This window comes from Tachysurus vachellii, chromosome 3 (genome assembly GCF_030014155.1).
Source record: "Tachysurus vachellii isolate PV-2020 chromosome 3, HZAU_Pvac_v1, whole genome shotgun sequence".
Lineage (NCBI taxonomy): Eukaryota > Metazoa > Chordata > Actinopteri > Siluriformes > Bagridae > Tachysurus > Tachysurus vachellii.
In genome coordinates this window covers 9178050-9194716 of record NC_083462.1, presented here as the reverse complement: position 1 = coordinate 9194716, position 16667 = coordinate 9178050, and the positions used below count along the sequence as shown (strand labels likewise).

Here is a 16667-nt window from a genome sequence, read left to right as displayed (position 1 = left end):
AAGCATTTTTATTCACATTTTTACTTTTCTTTAATGCTAGGTCAATCAATACAGTAGATTAAGACTGTTTCTGATAGTAAAAATGACTATCAGATAGTATGACTATCAGATAGTAAAAAGTATTCAAGTCACCCATTGTCTTGACTGTTTTTATGATGTTATTGTATAATTGCATTGTATAAATAGTAGTTCATATCATGTAGCATGTTTTTATTCTTAGTATTTAATATATTTTTATTGTATGCAATGCATGTAGTGAGTGTTTAATACCAAAACTGTACATTAAGATATCATGTACAACTAGGAGCTTAAGTGCTATTAAGAGAATAATTTAGTGAATGATAGTAGATTTGCCAAAAGCAGCAGCATGTCTCAATTAGGTGAGACTCTGATCTGGAAGTTAATTAGATTTTTTTTTCTTGCATGATATTGGAATGATCTCTAGTGAGGTCCACTGTCTGACAGTTTCTTTAATAAAAATGAAAATAAATGAACGAACTTTACATAAAAATAAAACAATTAGTATATACTGCAAACATTTATATAAATGGAGATATAACTTGGCAGCACATTCTTTCAGGTGGATTTTGCATAGATAGAAGGTATATTTATACAGAAAAAATAATAAGAATTTCCCAGTGTGGTGGAAGATCTGTATCGATGGGGTCTTAGAAATGTTATTAGGCTGCATGACTTTGTTTATAGCATCACATACACTATATAGTCAAAAGGTTGTGGATGCCGTACCATCATACCTATGTGTGCTTTTTGCATAACCCATTCTATATTTAGTCTCTAATTTGCTGTTATAATAACATGTGTTTTCTCACCCCAAATTTTGTCAAAATCACATAGTAATGGACCTTGTTTTGTTATGCTGGAGGAGCACTGAGCTCCTTAGTTTCAGTGAAGGGAAAATTAATGCTACTGAATATACACATATATACAACTGTGTGCTTCAAACTTTGTGGCTAGCTTTTGGGCTTCAAACTTTGTGGCTAGCGCACACATAAGGGTGTAATGGTCAGGTGTCCATAAACATTTGGCCATATAATGTATTTTAATATCACCAACCAATCGTTTTGATGATGAGCATGCTAGCAGTAGCCTCCATGTGAGGCTAAAGTGTTAGCATCACTGAGGTAATTTCATCTTCTCATAACAACAAAACGGTTAATATAGCATTTATATAGCGTTTATGATAGTCTTATTTGTGTTAGTTCTTTGTAAAGGTCTGTAAGATTGTTTTAAAGTGTCAAAGTGCATGAATCTACAATCAAAAGGAGACTGCACAATTAATTATCTTTAATTAGACTCTTTAATTATCATGTGAGGTGTGCAAGAAGGAAACCATTGCTGTCTAAGAAAAATGTGAATGCAAGACTTAATTCTGCAAAAGAACACAAAGACAAAGGCCAAGACTTCTGGAATAATGTGCTAAAGTTGAATTATTTGGAGGCCATAACAAAGGACATGTTTGCTGTAAACCAAATGCAGCACTTCAGCAAAAAAAAAAACTCATACCAACTGAAACGTGGAGGTGGAGGTCTTATGGTTTAGGGATGCTTTGCTGAAGCAGGACCTGGTCAGCTCACCATCATAGAATCCACTATGAATTCTACATTGTATCAGAAGGTGCTTGAGGAACATGAGAACATCTGTCAAAAAACTGAAGCTGAAGTGGAACTGGACCATGCAACATGACAACAACATTCCAGTAAATCCACTAATGACTGGCTGAAAAGTAAAAAATGGAGAATTCTGGAAGGACCAAGTCAAAGCCACGATCTAAATCCTATTGAGATCTTGTGGGGTGTTTTGAAACAGACTGTGCATGCAAGAAACCCTTCAAACATCACACTTTTCATTTTAAAACTGAAAGAATTCTGCATTGAAGAGTGGGAGAAACTTTCATCTAGTTGATGTCAGAAACTGGTAGATGGCTACAAGAAATGACTCATTGATGTTATTTCAGCCAAAGAGGGAAATACTAGATATAAGGACATCGGGTGTCCCAACTTTTTCCTCAGTTAAAATACTCATTTTGTTGATTTCTTTTGTTTAAAAAGATTTGTTGTTGTTGTTTACAAGCAATTATAACACTTTCATCTACAGGTACAAGTTAAAACAAGATCAGAAATTGACATGTTGAATTTCTTAATAAAGAAATTAATATTTAATGGGGTGTCCTAATTTTTTCACATGACTGTATGTTGTTCTTCTTTGGTTTTCAGGAACGTTTTTACTATATAAATAAAAGTGTTATACATTGGTGTTTTGTTGAAACTACAGAGTAATGGGATGGTTTGAAGAAGATTCTAGAAACATTTAAATAACTTTCAGAATCTTTGTGGTAATCTAGGATGGTTTTTAGAACGTTTCCTTTATCTCACATATGACAATAATTTCATAAAATAAAAAAATCTATTTCTAATATCACTTTCAAAGATTTTGTAGCTGTCTTGAACCAAAACTTTACCATTTAAAACAGACTATTAAAAGATGTTGGTTCATTTTAAATGTTTTTCATGTTCACATGCTTGAAAATACAGTAGCTAAATGTTCAGATACTGAAATGTCTAGATACTGAACATCTTAATGACATGAATATTGGGATTTGAATCAATCATGATGTTTTCTTGGTTGGGATTGTTTGAAATGCTTACAGCTTACTAAAGGACATATTTACTGATACTGTACATTGCTGCCATCTTGTGTTTATATGCTCTGCAAGCAGTAAGCACTGTAGTGACAGCACAATTTAAGGAACTTAGACAGCTACAAAAGAATAAAGATATAAATTCCGAACTAAAAAAATATGTATAACATTATCAGTTAACATTAACGTTACATTTAATAGTTTATGCACATTGCAAATCATCTGATCTGGTAAGCCTTATACAATGTTTGGGTAAGTAATTTGTACATAAATCTGGAAAGATTCTCCACAGCAGAAACAGTCAATGCCAATACTGTCACTTAATTTATGAGTTATTTATGAACAGTTCACTATTCAGCAACTGTTATTGTATAATTAATCACACTCGTAACAAACCACAAAGAGCAATTTATGAATTCAAAAGGCTACATTTATTGAAATATATGTAGATGGATACAAATTTACTGTTAACTAGTTTCTATGTTAATTTCATTTTTATTTTTTTATCTGGTGAACTAATTAACATTTCACAGCTCACTGCATTTAAGATAAGTTGAGGTAAGTTTGCAACATCATCCATATTCCAATCTAAATTTGCAAATATATAGACTGCATATTTTAAGGAAATCATGATTCTTTTGAATCTTTTTCTTCACAATCCTCCTCCATTAACCGTGCAACACCATTTCCAAACCAGTTGTTGTGTGACATCCACAAACACTTGCAAGATGTACAGGATATGTGCATTTTACCTTTAACCTTGTTGCACAGGGAGCTATGACAAATGTTTTTAACTATTCCAGCACTGTGTTATAATAATACATCAGATCAGAATCAAAAGTTAATTCAAACAGCAAATAATAAAAAATAGCAGATTAGTTGAATATTTGTATCAGATATCACACAAGCATGCATCCAGAAAATCTGATAAAATATGGAAAAATGGCTGGTAATCATTTAATCAGTAAAAAGCATAAATGGATAATTACAATATGATTTAGATGATTATTAATGTATAGTAATCATAACAATAAGTGCAACAAATTTGTCTCACATTCAGTGAAAAACTATATCACCTACTGTATACACTTGTGGAGTGTCACTCCATTTTGGCTTCTCTTGCAGCTACCACAGTAATTTCATACAACTGAAGCCAACATTATATGGAAGTAAAATTGTAGAAGGCTTTGTTTCATATTTGTATTTTTAGAACAATGCGTGTTTGACTTCAAGAATCTAAAATGTTTTGTTCTTCTTGTTTAATTTCACTTGGGCAACAGTAGCAGCAGCACCGCCTGATCCATCGCAGTAGCCCCCGTCTTTGTAATACATTTGTAGTTTGTGCTTCCTCTGGAGCCTTTCTTAGTCTCTCATTCCTGTCATCACTCAGCATATGAACAGAAGGGCTAGCAAGCTCCATTAGTCCTTCTGTCTGAATTCCTTCTACCTGTTTGTCAGACCATGCCTCCAATTCTTTTGTCTGTCTCTCCTTTGTCACTGTTTGTACTGCTTTATCTGTCATATTCCTGATTTTGTCTTTAATTGTGGATGTTTCATTGATGAGATCCTCCATCCTTTGTAGGTATTTGGTGTTTGAATCTTTTCTCTTGCTCTTCAATTGACTAATCTCTAAAAGCATGCATTCCTTTAACAAAATGATTTGTTGTTCTTTCTCCATGATTTTCTGCCCATCCGTTTCTCGTTCATTATGAAACAAATCTTTCATCAGCTCCTGCTCAATTTTTCCTTTCTGTAGTCCAACTTTCTTTATTTCATTTTTGTGAATTTCTTGTAATCTTTTCTGTAGATCTTTCTCCATGTTCTCTATTGTTCTGCTTATTTCATCAATTACTTTTTTGTCACTCAGAGCATCCGTCTGAGAAGCAGTTGTCTTTATCTCCGTGACTTTGTGTTCAGTAGTAGGCTCTGTCATGGTTTCTGTATCTTTCATATGCATTTCCAGTTTGCACTGTATGATTTTGTCTTTTTGCTTGTCTTTTGTTTTCTTGGTGGCTTCCAATATTCTGTCCATGTGATTCTGGCACTGTTGTATGTCAGAACGTGCTCTCTCAAGCTGAACTTTTTCAGTTTCCAGAGTGTTCTTCATTGTCTCAGTCTCAAATCTCTGCTTCAATAGCTCTGCCTCCCAACACTCAAGAATGTCCTTCTTGATTCTCAGCTCATCTTTCTCAGCATTCATTTCCTTGGCCAGCCTTGCCAAGTCGGCTTTCATCTTCTCAATAGATGCCTTTTCCGTCTCAATGTCAAGCTCCCTGATCTCAAATTCTTGTTGCTGCTTTTTTAAGACATTATCTAGGTCATTTTTTTGTCCCTGTATTTGCACTTTCATTTGATCTATTTCATTATTTTCTGATGTAATCTCATTCATAGCATTCTTTGTGGTGTGATGTTGCCTTAGTGATTCATCTTCAAGGAATTTTTGTTTTTTGCTATTCTCTTCACTGATAACATTCAATCCCTCCCTTTCATTGTGGTGTTCCAGGATGAGTGTTTCTGGCATCATCCCCTTTTTAATAGATTTTTCCATGAGTTTCTCTTCCTTTTTCTTTTCATTTCTCTGTTGCTCCATTACCAGTTTTTCACTGTCCTCTTTTTCTCTTTGATGTCTGATTTGCATTTCCAACTCCTGCTGTCTTCTTTGCAAATCCAGAGATTTCTTTTCAAGATCATTTCTGTCTTTTTCTAGAAGAGCTTGGTTAGCCTCTATGTCTTGCTGTTGCTTTGCGATTTCAGAACCCATCTTCTCCAAGGCATCCTTCTGTTGCTTTGCGTCTTCAACAATAATCCTACATTCTTCTCTTTCCTGCTCCAGCCTTGTTTTTATTTCATCCAGATTCATTACATCCATCTTGGCTGTTTCCAAAGCATTCTTCATGTCCTGCATTTCACTCTGCATAGATGACTTTAATTGGTCAAATCTGTGTTTCTCATTCTCTAACTCTTGCTTTTCAAGAGCTATAGCTTCTTGGTCCCCATTCAGTTTCAGCTTCATTTTTTCTAGCTCAATTCTCAAATTGTTGATCACAGACATTTGCTCTTCAACATCTTGCTCCTTGATGCTTATTTCTTTCATGATATTATCAAGCTCTTCTTTCTCTTGCTTCATCTTCTCTCTGACAGTGTTTTCTATTTCTTGTTTCTGTAGACCAAGTTCCATTTTCATCTTTTCCAGATTTGTCCTATCCCGCATTATTTCTTTCAAATTATCTTCCAGAATTTGCTTTTGTTCATTCATTTCTGTCTCCCTTTGGTCAAGTAGTTCTTTATCGGTTTGTATCTTCTTTTTAATTTCCTCCATTTTATTCCTCTCTTCTGCCATTTGCTCTTTCACTGAGTCAAGTTCTTGCCAATTCTTCTCTAGGTCTTCCCTTTCTTTTTCTGCCTGTTCTTTTTGTTGCTTGATCTTACAGATTTCTTTATCCAGTTCATTTCTCTGTTGCTCCAATACCAGTTTTTCACTGTCCTCTTTTTCTCTTTGATGTTTGATTTGCAACTGCATCTCCTCCTGTTTTTCTTGCCAATCCAGAGATTTCTTTTCAAGATCATTTCTGTCTTTTTCTAGAAGAGCTTGGTTAGCCTCTATGTCTTGCTGTTGCTTTGCGATTTCAGAACCCATCTTCTCCAAGGCATCCTTCTGTTGCTTTGCGTCTTCAACAATAATCCTACATTCTTCTCTTTCTTGCTCCAGCCTTGTTTTTGTTTCATCCAGATTCATTACATCCATCTTGGCTGTTTCCAAAGCATTCTTCATGTTCTGCATTTCACTCTGCATAGATGACTTTAATTGGTCAAATCTGTGTTTCTCATTCTCTAACTCTTGCTTTTCAAGAGATATAGCTTCTTGGTCCCCATTCAGTTTCAGCTTCATTTTTTCTAGCTCAATTCTCAAATTGTTGATCACAGACATTTGCTCTTCAACATCTTGCTCCTTGATGGTTATTTCTTTCATGATCTTATCAAGCTCTTCTTTCTCTTGCTTCATCTTCTCTCTGACAGTGTTTTCTATTTCTTGTTTCTGTAGACCAAGTTCCATTTTCATCTTTTCCAGATTTGTCCTATCCCGCATTATTTCTTTCAAATTATCTTCCAGAATTTGCTTTTGTTCATTCATTTCTGTCTCCCTTTGGTCAAGTAGTTCTTTATCGGTTTGTATCTTCTTTTTAATTTCCTCCATTTCATTCCTCTCTTCTGCCATTTGCTCTTTCACTGATTCAAGTTCTTGCCAATTCTTCTCTAGGTCTTCCCTTTCTTTTTCTGCCTGTTCTTTTTGTTGCTTGATCTTACTGATTTCTTTTTCCAGTTCATTTCTCTGTTGCTCCAATACCAGTTTTTCACTGTCCTCTTTTTCTCTTTGATGTTTGATTTGCAACTGCAACTCCTCCTGTTTTTCTTGCAAATCCAGAGATTTCTTTTCAAGATCATTTCTGTCTTTTTCTAGAAGAGCTTGGTTAGCCTCTATGTCTTGCTGTTGCTTTGCGATTTCAGAACCCATCTTCTCCAAGGCATCCTTCTGTTGCTTTGCGTCTTCAACAATAATCCTACATTCTTCTCTTTCCTGCTCCAGCCTTGTTTTTGTTTCATCCAGATTCATTACATCCATCTTGGCTGTTTCCAAAGCATTCTTCATGTTCTGCATTTCACTCTGCATAGATGACTTTAATTGGTCAAATCTGTGTTTCTCATTCTCTAACTCTTGCTTTTCAAGAGATATAGCTTCTTGGTCCCCATTCAGTTTCAGCTTCATTTTTTCTAGCTCAATTCTCAAATTGTTGATCACAGACATTTGCTGTTCAACATCTTGCTCCTTGATGGTTATTTCTTTCATGATCTTATCAAGCTCTTCTTTCTCTTGCTTCATCTTCTCTCTGACAGTGTTTTCTATTTCTTGTTTCTGTAGATCAAGTTCCACTTTCATCTTTTCCAGATTTGTCCTATCTCGCATTATGTCTTTCAAATTATCTTCCAGAATTTGCTTTTGTTCATTCATTTCTGTCTCCCTTTGGTCAAGTAGTTCTTTATCGGTTTGTATCTTCTTTTTAATTTCCTCCATTTTATTCCTCTCTTCTGCCATTTGCTCTTTCACTGAGTCAAGTTCTTGCCAATTCTTCTCTAGGTCTTCCCTTTCTTTTTCTGCCTGTTCTTTTTGTTGCTTGATCTTACAGATTTCTTTTTCCAGTTCATTTCTCTGTTGCTCCAATACCAGTTTTTCACTGTCCTCTTTTTCTCTTTGATGTTTGATTTGCAACTGCATCTCCTCCTGTTTTTCTTGCCAATCCAGAGATTTCTTTTCAAGATCATTTCTGTCTTTTTCTAGAAGAGCTTGGTTAGCCTCTATGTCTTGCTGTTGCTTTGCGATTTCAGAACCCATCTTCTCCAAGGCATCCTTCTGTTGCTTTGCATCTTCAACAATAATCCTACATTCTTCTCTTTCTTGCTCCAGCCTTGTTTTTGTTTCATCCAGATTCATTACATCCATCTTGGCTGTTTCCAAAGCATTCTTCATGTTCTGCATTTCACTCTGCATAGATGACTTTAATTGGTCAAATCTGTGTTTCTCATTCTCTAACTCTTGCTTTTCAAGAGATATAGCTTCTTGGTCCCCATTCAGTTTCAGCTTCATTTTTTCTAGCTCAATTCTCAAATTGTTGATCACAGACATTTGCTCTTCAACATCTTGCTCCTTGATGCTTATTTCTTTCATGATATTATCAAGCTCTTCTTTCTCTTGCTTCATCTTCTCTCTGACAGTGTTTTCTATTTCTTGTTTCTGTAGATCAAGTTCCACTTTCATCTTTTCCAGATTTGTCCTATCTCGCATTATGTCTTTCAAATTATCTTCCAGAATTTGCTTTTGTTCATTCATTTCTGTCTCCCTTTGGTCAAGTAGTTCTTTATCGGTTTGTATCTTCTTTTTAATTTCCTCCATTTCATTCCTCTCTTCTGCCATTTGCTCTTTCACTGAGTCAAGTTCTTGCCAATTCTTCTCTAGGTCTTCCCTTTCTTTTTCTGCCTGTTCTTTTTGTTGCTTGATCTTACAGATTTCTTTTTCCAGTTCATTTCTCTGTTGCTCCAATACCAGTTTTTCACTGTCCTCTTTTTCTCTTTGATGTTTGATTTGCAACTGCATCTCCTCCTGTTTTTCTTGCCAATCCAGAGATTTCTTTTCAAGATCATTTCTGTCTTTTTCTAGAAGAGCTTGGTTAGCCTCTATGTCTTGCTGTTGCTTTGCGATTTCAGAACCCATCTTCTCCAAGGCATCCTTCTGTTGCTTTGCATCTTCAACAATAATCCTACATTCTTCTCTTTCTTGCTCCAGCCTTGTTTTTATTTCATCCAGATTCATTACATCCATCCTGGCTGTTTCCAAAGCTTTCTTCATGTTCTGCATTTCACTCTGCATAGATGACTTTAATTGGTCAAATCTGTGTTTCTCATTCTCTAACTCTTGCTTTTCAAGAGATATAGCTTCTTGGTCCCCATTCAGTTTCAGCTTCATTTTTTCTAGCTCAATTCTCAAATTGTTGATCACAGACATTTGCTGTTCAACATCTTGCTCCTTGATGGTTATTTCTTTCATGATCTTATCAAGCTCTTCTTTCTCTTGCTTCATCTTCTCTCTGACAGTGTTTTCTATTTCTTGTTTCTGTAGACCAAGTTCCACTTTCATCTTTTCCAGATTTGTCCTATCTCGCATTATGTCTTTCAAATTATCTTCCAGAATTTGCTTTTGTTCATTCATTTCTGTCTCCCTTTGGTCAAGTAGTTCTTTATCGGTTTGTATCTTCTTTTTAATTTCCTCCATTTTATTCCTCTCTTCTGCCATTTGCTCTTTCACTGAGTCAAGTTCTTGCCAATTTTTCTCTAGGTCTTCCCTTTCTTTTTCTGCCTGTTCTTTTTGTTGCTTGATCTTACAGATTTCTTTATCCAGTTCATTTCTCTGTTGCTCCAATACCAGTTTTTCACTGTCCTCTTTTTCTCTTTGATGTTTGATTTGCAACTGCATCTCCTCCTGTTTTTCTTGCCAATCCAGAGATTTCTTTTCAAGATCATTTCTGTCTTTTTCTAGAAGAGCTTGGTTAGCCTCTATGTCTTGCTGTTGCTTTGCGATTTCAGAACCCATCTTCTCCAAGGCATCCTTCTGTTGCTTTGCGTCTTCAACAATAATCCTACATTCTTCTCTTTCCTGCTCCAGCCTTGTTTTTATTTCATCCAGATTCATTACATCCATCTTGGCTGTTTCCAAAGCATTCTTCATGTCCTGCATTTCACTCTGCATAGATGACTTTAATTGGTCAAATCTGTGTTTCTCATTCTCTAACTCTTGCTTTTCAAGAGATATAGCTTCTTGGTCCCCATTCAGTTTCAGCTTCATTTTTTCTAGCTCAATTCTCAAATTGTTGATCACAGACATTTGCTCTTCAACATCTTGCTCCTTGATGCTTATTTCTTTCATGATATTATCAAGCTCTTCTTTCTCTTGCTTCATCTTCTCTCTGACAGTGTTTTCTATTTCTTGTTTCTGTAGATCAAGTTCCATTTTCAACTTTTCCAGATTTGTCCTATCTCGCATTATTTCTTTCAAATTATCTTCCAGAATTTGCTTTTGTTCATTCATTTCTGTCTCCCTTTGGTCAAGTAGTTCTTTATCGGTTTGTATCTTCTTTTTAATTTCCTCCATTTCATTCCTCTCTTCTGCCATTTGCTTTTTCACTGATTCAAGTTCTTGCCAATTCTTCTCTAGGTCTTCCCTTTCTTTTTCTGCCTGTTCCTTTTGTAGTTTGTCAAGTACTTTGCTTTCTTTCTTTTTGCCACTTTCTCTTTCATTCAGTTCTTTTTGTTCATCTTGTCTTACTTGATTTACTTTATTTTTTTTTATTTCTTCCAATGTTAGCTTTAATTCTAAATTTTTTTCCATTATTTTGGCATGCATCATTTCTAAGTCACCTCGTTCTCTCATATTCTGCTCTGCTTTGTTTTCAAGGTCTCTCTTTCTTCGCTGCATTTTTGTTTTTAACATTTTCATCTCTTCCTTTTCTCTCCTAAGGACCTCCTGGTTTTGCTCCATTTCGAATTTTAATTGTTGTAACATCCTTCTAATATTTTCAATTTCTGAAACAAGTCTCTCTATTTCTGCTTTTTGAGTATTTTCCTCTACTGTTACTCGTTGGTTTTCTGCCATTTTATTTTCAAAGTGAATCTTGGTGCCCCGTACAATTTCTCTAGTTCGTTCAATTAGGTCAAAAAGTCTGACAATTTCAGCACTTACCTCCTCTGTTTGTTCCATGTCTGAAGTGACTTCAACGCTCTTCTCAAATTCCTCTTTTGTCCTTTGTATTTCAGCTTTAACACATTCTATCTCAAATCTCTGCTTCTCAGCTTTTACCCTTTGGCTTTCCATTTCTTTTTTTTCTTTTTGGATTTCCTCCCTTATTTGGTCTAGCTCATATTTTTTCCTTGTTACTTGCTTCATCTTTTGGTTAAGATCCTTTCTCTTCTTTTCTATCTCATTTTTTACAAGTTCCATTTCTGCTATCTCTCGTTTCATCTTCTGTGTCCTTTCCTCCAGTTCATTTCTTTGTTGTTGAATTTCCTCCTTGACCTGTTGTGTCGTTTCCCTCTCTATTTTTACAAGATGCATTTTTTCTTCAACATCATTCAGTATCTCAGTCTTCAGCTGCTCAGTTTTAATGGTCTTGCTCTTAGTTTCTACAATTTTGTTCTCAATCTCATCATTCTTGTCTGCCTTCAGCTGTTCGTCTTTAAGCATTTCCTTCATTGCCTTCTCTTTCTTTAAATTAGTTTTCATATCTTTATTTTTCTTATCAGAATTTTGTTCCGATGTTGCTGCAGTTATCAATTCCAAGTCATTCTTCTTCTGATTTATTTCTTCAACATGAATACCATATTGCTTTTCTTCTTGTTCTAGTTCTCTGACCTTTTCCAAAGCATTCTCCATGTCCTCGATTTCTCTCTGCATAGTTGCCTCTGACAACTTAAATCTTTTTCTCTCATTCTCTATTTTTTGTTTTTCCAGGGCGATAACTTCTTGTTCGGCATTTAGCTTTGTCTTCATTTCTTCTAACTCATTTCTCAAATTGTTGTTTAAGGACATATCCTTTTCAGTATTCTGTTTTTCTATTTGCAAGTAGTTCATCAACTGATCAAGTTCTTTTCTCTCCTGCTTCATCTTCTCCCTAACAATGTCCATTTTTCGTATCTGTGCTTCAGATTCCATTTTCATCTTATCCAGATTACATCTATCCTCAATAATTTCTTTCATATTGTCCTCCACAATTTTTTTTTGTTGTTGAATTTCTGTCTGTCTTTGGTTGAGTAGTTCTTTGTCTGTTACTATCTTCTTTTTGATTTCCTCCATTTCTTGTCTCTCTTGAATAATTTGCTCTTTGATAGTATTAAGTTCTTTTCTTTCCTTCATTATGTCCTCCCTTTCTTTTTCTGCCTCATTTTTTTGCTGCTTGAGCTTATCAATTTCTTTTTCCAGTGAATTTCTCCGTTCTTCTACTTCTATACAATTACTGTCCTCTTTTTCTCTTTGAATTGATATTTGCTGTTGTAAATCCTCCTCTCTTTTCTGCAAGTCCAACCACTTCTTGTTCAGATTATTTTTCTCTTTTTCAAGAAGGGCTTTATCTGTCTCAATATCTTCTTTTTGCTTTGCTATCTCAGTAACCATCTTATTCAAGGCATGAGTCCCTTGACTTGTGCTATCGACACTGACTCTGAATTTTTCTTTTTCTAAACGTGTCTTAATTTCATCTAGATTTTGTATGTCCATTTTGGCTTTTTCCAAAGCATTCTTCAAGTCCTGCATTTCACTCTGCATAGATTCCCTTGACTGCTCCAAGCTTTTTCTCTCAGTCTGTATCTCTTCTTTTTCAAGGATGATAACTTCTTTTTCAGCATTTAATTTTGCCTTGCTTGCTTCTAACTCATTTCTCATATTATGATTTAAGAGGCTGTTCTTCTCTATTTCTTTTTTCTTCATATCTGTGTCTTTTATCAACTGATCAAGTTTCACATTCTTCTGTTTTATTGCCTTCCTGTTTTCTTCCATTTCGTGTATTTGAGATTCAAGTTCCATTCTCATCATGCCAAGTTTACTTCTTTCCTCCATCATTTCCCTTAGATTGTTTCTCTCTGTTTCATCCATGTTTCTTTGCACATTGTCCGCTGACTGCATCCATGTTTTATTTTTTTGTATTTCTTCCAAAGTTTCTGACAATTCTTTCCTTTGTTGCTGTATCTTGGCATTCATGATTTCTAAGTCACCTCGTTCTCTCATAATCTTTTCTTCTTTCTTTTCAAGTTCTCTTCTTCTTCGTTGGATCTCGAGCTTTAACATTCTTATCTCTTCCTTCTCCTTCTTAAGGACCTCCTTGCTTTGCTCAGTCTCTTTTTTAAGCCATTGTAACATTTCTCTAACATATTCAATTTCTACTACGAGTCTCTGCATTTCACATTTCATCTTATTTACTTCTACTGCTCCTAGTTGGCTTTCTGACATTCTATTTTCCATATTAAATGTTGCATCCCATACAATTTCTCTGGTTCTTTCAATTTGATAAATGAGGTTAACAATCTTAGCATTTATTCCTTCTTTTTCTTCCATGGGTAGACTGTTTTTTTCAACCCAGATCTGGAAGTCTTCTCTTGCTTTTTGTACTTCATCCCTTTTGTGTTCAATTTCCAATCGTTCTTTCTCCATTTCTGCTCCAATTCTGTCTATTTCACTCTTTCTCCTAGTTGTCTGTTTCATCATTTGATCAAGCTGTTTTCTTCTTCTGTCCATCTCTTTTTTCATAAGTTCCATCTCTTCCATCTCACGTTTTGCCCACTGCATCCTTTCTTCTAATTCTTTTCTTTGTTGTTGTATTTCCTCCTTGATCCGTTGCATTTTTTCTGCCTCTGTTTTCACAAGTCGCATTTTGTTTTCAGCATCCTCTTTTTGTTTTAGTATTTCAGCCTTCTTCCGTTCAATTTCATCCATATTGCTCTTTGTCTGTATGAATTTGTTTTCTATTTCCTCATTTTGTCTCTGAAGGTCTATCCTCAGCTGTTCAAGTTCATGAATTTCCTTTACTGCCTTCTCTAGTTTGGCCTCCACATCCTCTTTCTGTCCCATTAATATAGTTTTCATGTCTTGCATTTGCTTTATTTCATTCCTCATCATTTCTATGTTTTTATTCAACTCTTCTTTGTTCCTATAAAACATCTGACTTTCCCTAAATGTCTCGTTATATCGGTTCTCCATGAGTACTTTCTCTTTAAGCATTTCAGCTGTCAGTTGGTTTAGCCGATCTGCCTCAAGTTTTAACTTTTCCCTGCTTTTCTCAATTTCTTGTTTTGCTTTTTCTCTCTCTTTGACAAATTCAACATGTTTGTTTTCTAGAACATTTCTCTCTCTTTGCAGGTTAGCTCTTATTTGCTCAAGTATGTGCTTTTCACGGTTTATGTCCTGCTCCATCTTTACGAGTCTCCTTCTCGCTAGTGAATCTTTCTTTATCTGTGAGTCAGCTCTGTGTTTGCTCTTGCTGTCTTCCTCTTTTTTCTCACCATATGATAGATCCTGTTCAGTCTGAGTGCACTTGGTGTTTCGTTGTCTCCTTTCTATTGAAGAAAAATTTCAATTGACTATTTATTATTTATTTTTTGTGTTTTACAAGTAGCTAATATGTTTTATATGACAATATTCTAATGCTGATGAATGTCACTTATAATGTTACTGATGAAAGATGAAAATGGTTAACTTTAAAAACCTCACCTAACTCTTGAATTAGCTCAGGTTCAGTCATTCTAAGTATCAGGTGGAAGGACGCTCTGTGCTGAGAAGATGATCTTTCTAGGGCCTCAAAGAGAAGCCTCATCACCTCCTGCTCAGTAGGAGCATCTTGGATTTGACAAACTGTTCTGTCATGAATCAGACTTTGGCAGATGACCGCCTCTGTGATGTCGCTGACTTGTCTTGCTCGTACAATGATTTCTTGCTTAAATTCAGTGAGGAAATCTCCAACTATAGGGCAGTAAATTCAGTTAAAATATTACAAGGGAAGGATTTAATTATTATACTGTTAAAAAAAAAAAAAAGCTGCCATTAGACAGTGAGTGCATTTCAGTATGACAATACTACAACATTTAGAAATGTACAAACTGGGAATTACATTCGCCATCTGGGCAAAAAGGCATTATATACCACGGAATCGTCTGAACCATTCTTTCATGATTTTTCAACCTGGTCATATGTTTATGCCTTAGTAGAACAAATATATTAGTTTTCAGTAACTGTTTTTACAAGGAAAATTATTGCATGTATAATAGTGTAGAAGTAGAAGTTTACAAAATTACTAGTAAAATAGAAAAAGAAAGAAAGAAAGAAAGAAAGAAAGAAAGAAAGAAAGAAAGAAAGAAAGCTGGCACTTTATTATAAAATTGTTTAAGGTGCAATGTCTAATGTAAACACTAGGTGTCACTAACTCAAAACTGAATATAAAAGGTGATATTTTTTTGTTTTGTTTTGTGTACATTGAATTTACACCCAAGAGACTATTTAATAAAGATTATTGTTGTGTTGAATGTACAAAACTGTAAATAGAGTTAGACAGATTGCAAACTATATGTTTAGATTAGTTTATAGGTTTACACTTTACCATAGTCTCTGGATTCTCCCATGGCTTAAGATAAGGCTCCTGGTGATCAGGTGCCCATGTAATGTCTGACCTGGTTTTCCATAAAGAGAAATGTAATTGTTATTACAAAATATAAAGTTCAGTTATTAAATTACTATTTATTCATTTAATTAAATTACTGCAATTATTAAACTATATGCTTTACTAACACCACTACAAACATAATGTAACTGACCTAAAGGCAAATGTTTTGTGATTCAAAATACAGTTCATCTGACAAATCATTTCAGTTGTTATATTAGCACATTTGGGCATCAAGAGAAAGTTTTTTTTGTTTTGTTTTTCTACTTAACATGTACAGAATGATTCTATATAGTTTCTAAGTATTAGGCATTTTATCATTTTTTTCACTTATGATTAAATAATTATTATGATTTCAAAATGTAGAATTTTGCTTAAGTTATAGTCCTGTGTTGGCTAAAAACATTCTATATAAACATTTAGAAATACATTTTAGTTAAAAATACAATTTGAAGTTTTAAACATTTTAAAATATTAAACAAATCAAATATTTTAATGCCTACCTTAGAAATTGGTGGATTATAATTCAAATTAATCGTTTGATTAAATTAATTCTGCAAACTTCAGTGATCTGGTGGTTGAGCCATGGTGGTAAACAAGCAACTTCTTGCCTTGCTCTACAAATAATTTGGAGTGTGTGTGTGTGTGTGTGTGTGTGTGTGTGTGTGTGTGTGTGTGTGTGTGTGTGTGTGTGTGTGTGTTTTACATCAGTCTGTTTTTCTCTGATAAAGGGGACATGCCCTGATATGACGTAATACCATAATGCCCACTACAGCATACTGCAGCTTACTGTAGGTTTTACTGCACATATGATTGATCTATCACAAATTTTACTACCAATTTTAATGTCTTGACTACATGGGTTTTTATGTTTTAATGTTTAAAAATATTAAATGTCTTAATAATAAAAAACATATAGTGGAAATAACACTTTGGTACGTCACTGTGGATAAGACCGTCTGCCAAACGCTGTAAATGTAAATGTAAATGTAAATAGTGTCTTTATATTCTGATTGTTATAATAACCGGCTTCAAAAAAGGCACTTGTTCCAAAATGAACTCTCATATAGATTTGAAATGAAAGTTGATGGAATTAGTTTAGACACGTCAGTTAGCTCACATCAGATAGTCTACATAATAAAAATGCAAGTTGAATGTTGCACGTATCACTGTTTAATATTTCCTGTCAGCGTGTAGGCCATATGAATTTTCAAAAACGACATACTTTTTAAATAAGTGTTTTGTATTGTTCAGGCTAGATG

General features: G+C 34.6%; 1 protein-coding gene across 1 annotated transcript; it reads right to left on the bottom strand.

Moving 5' to 3' along the window:
- Positions 1–3067: 3067 nt before the first annotated feature.
- Positions 3068–16054, bottom strand: si:ch211-250g4.3 (trichohyalin). Its single transcript, XM_060865658.1, has 4 exons — positions 15909–16054; positions 15346–15415; positions 14463–14711; positions 3068–14308 (listed from the first exon to the last, which is right to left on the bottom strand). The coding sequence occupies exons 2-4, from the start codon at positions 15365–15367 to the stop codon at positions 3888–3890; spliced, it is 10692 nt and encodes a 3563-aa protein (XP_060721641.1). The 5' UTR covers positions 15368–15415; positions 15909–16054; the 3' UTR covers positions 3068–3887.
- Positions 16055–16667: the final 613 nt, after the last annotated feature.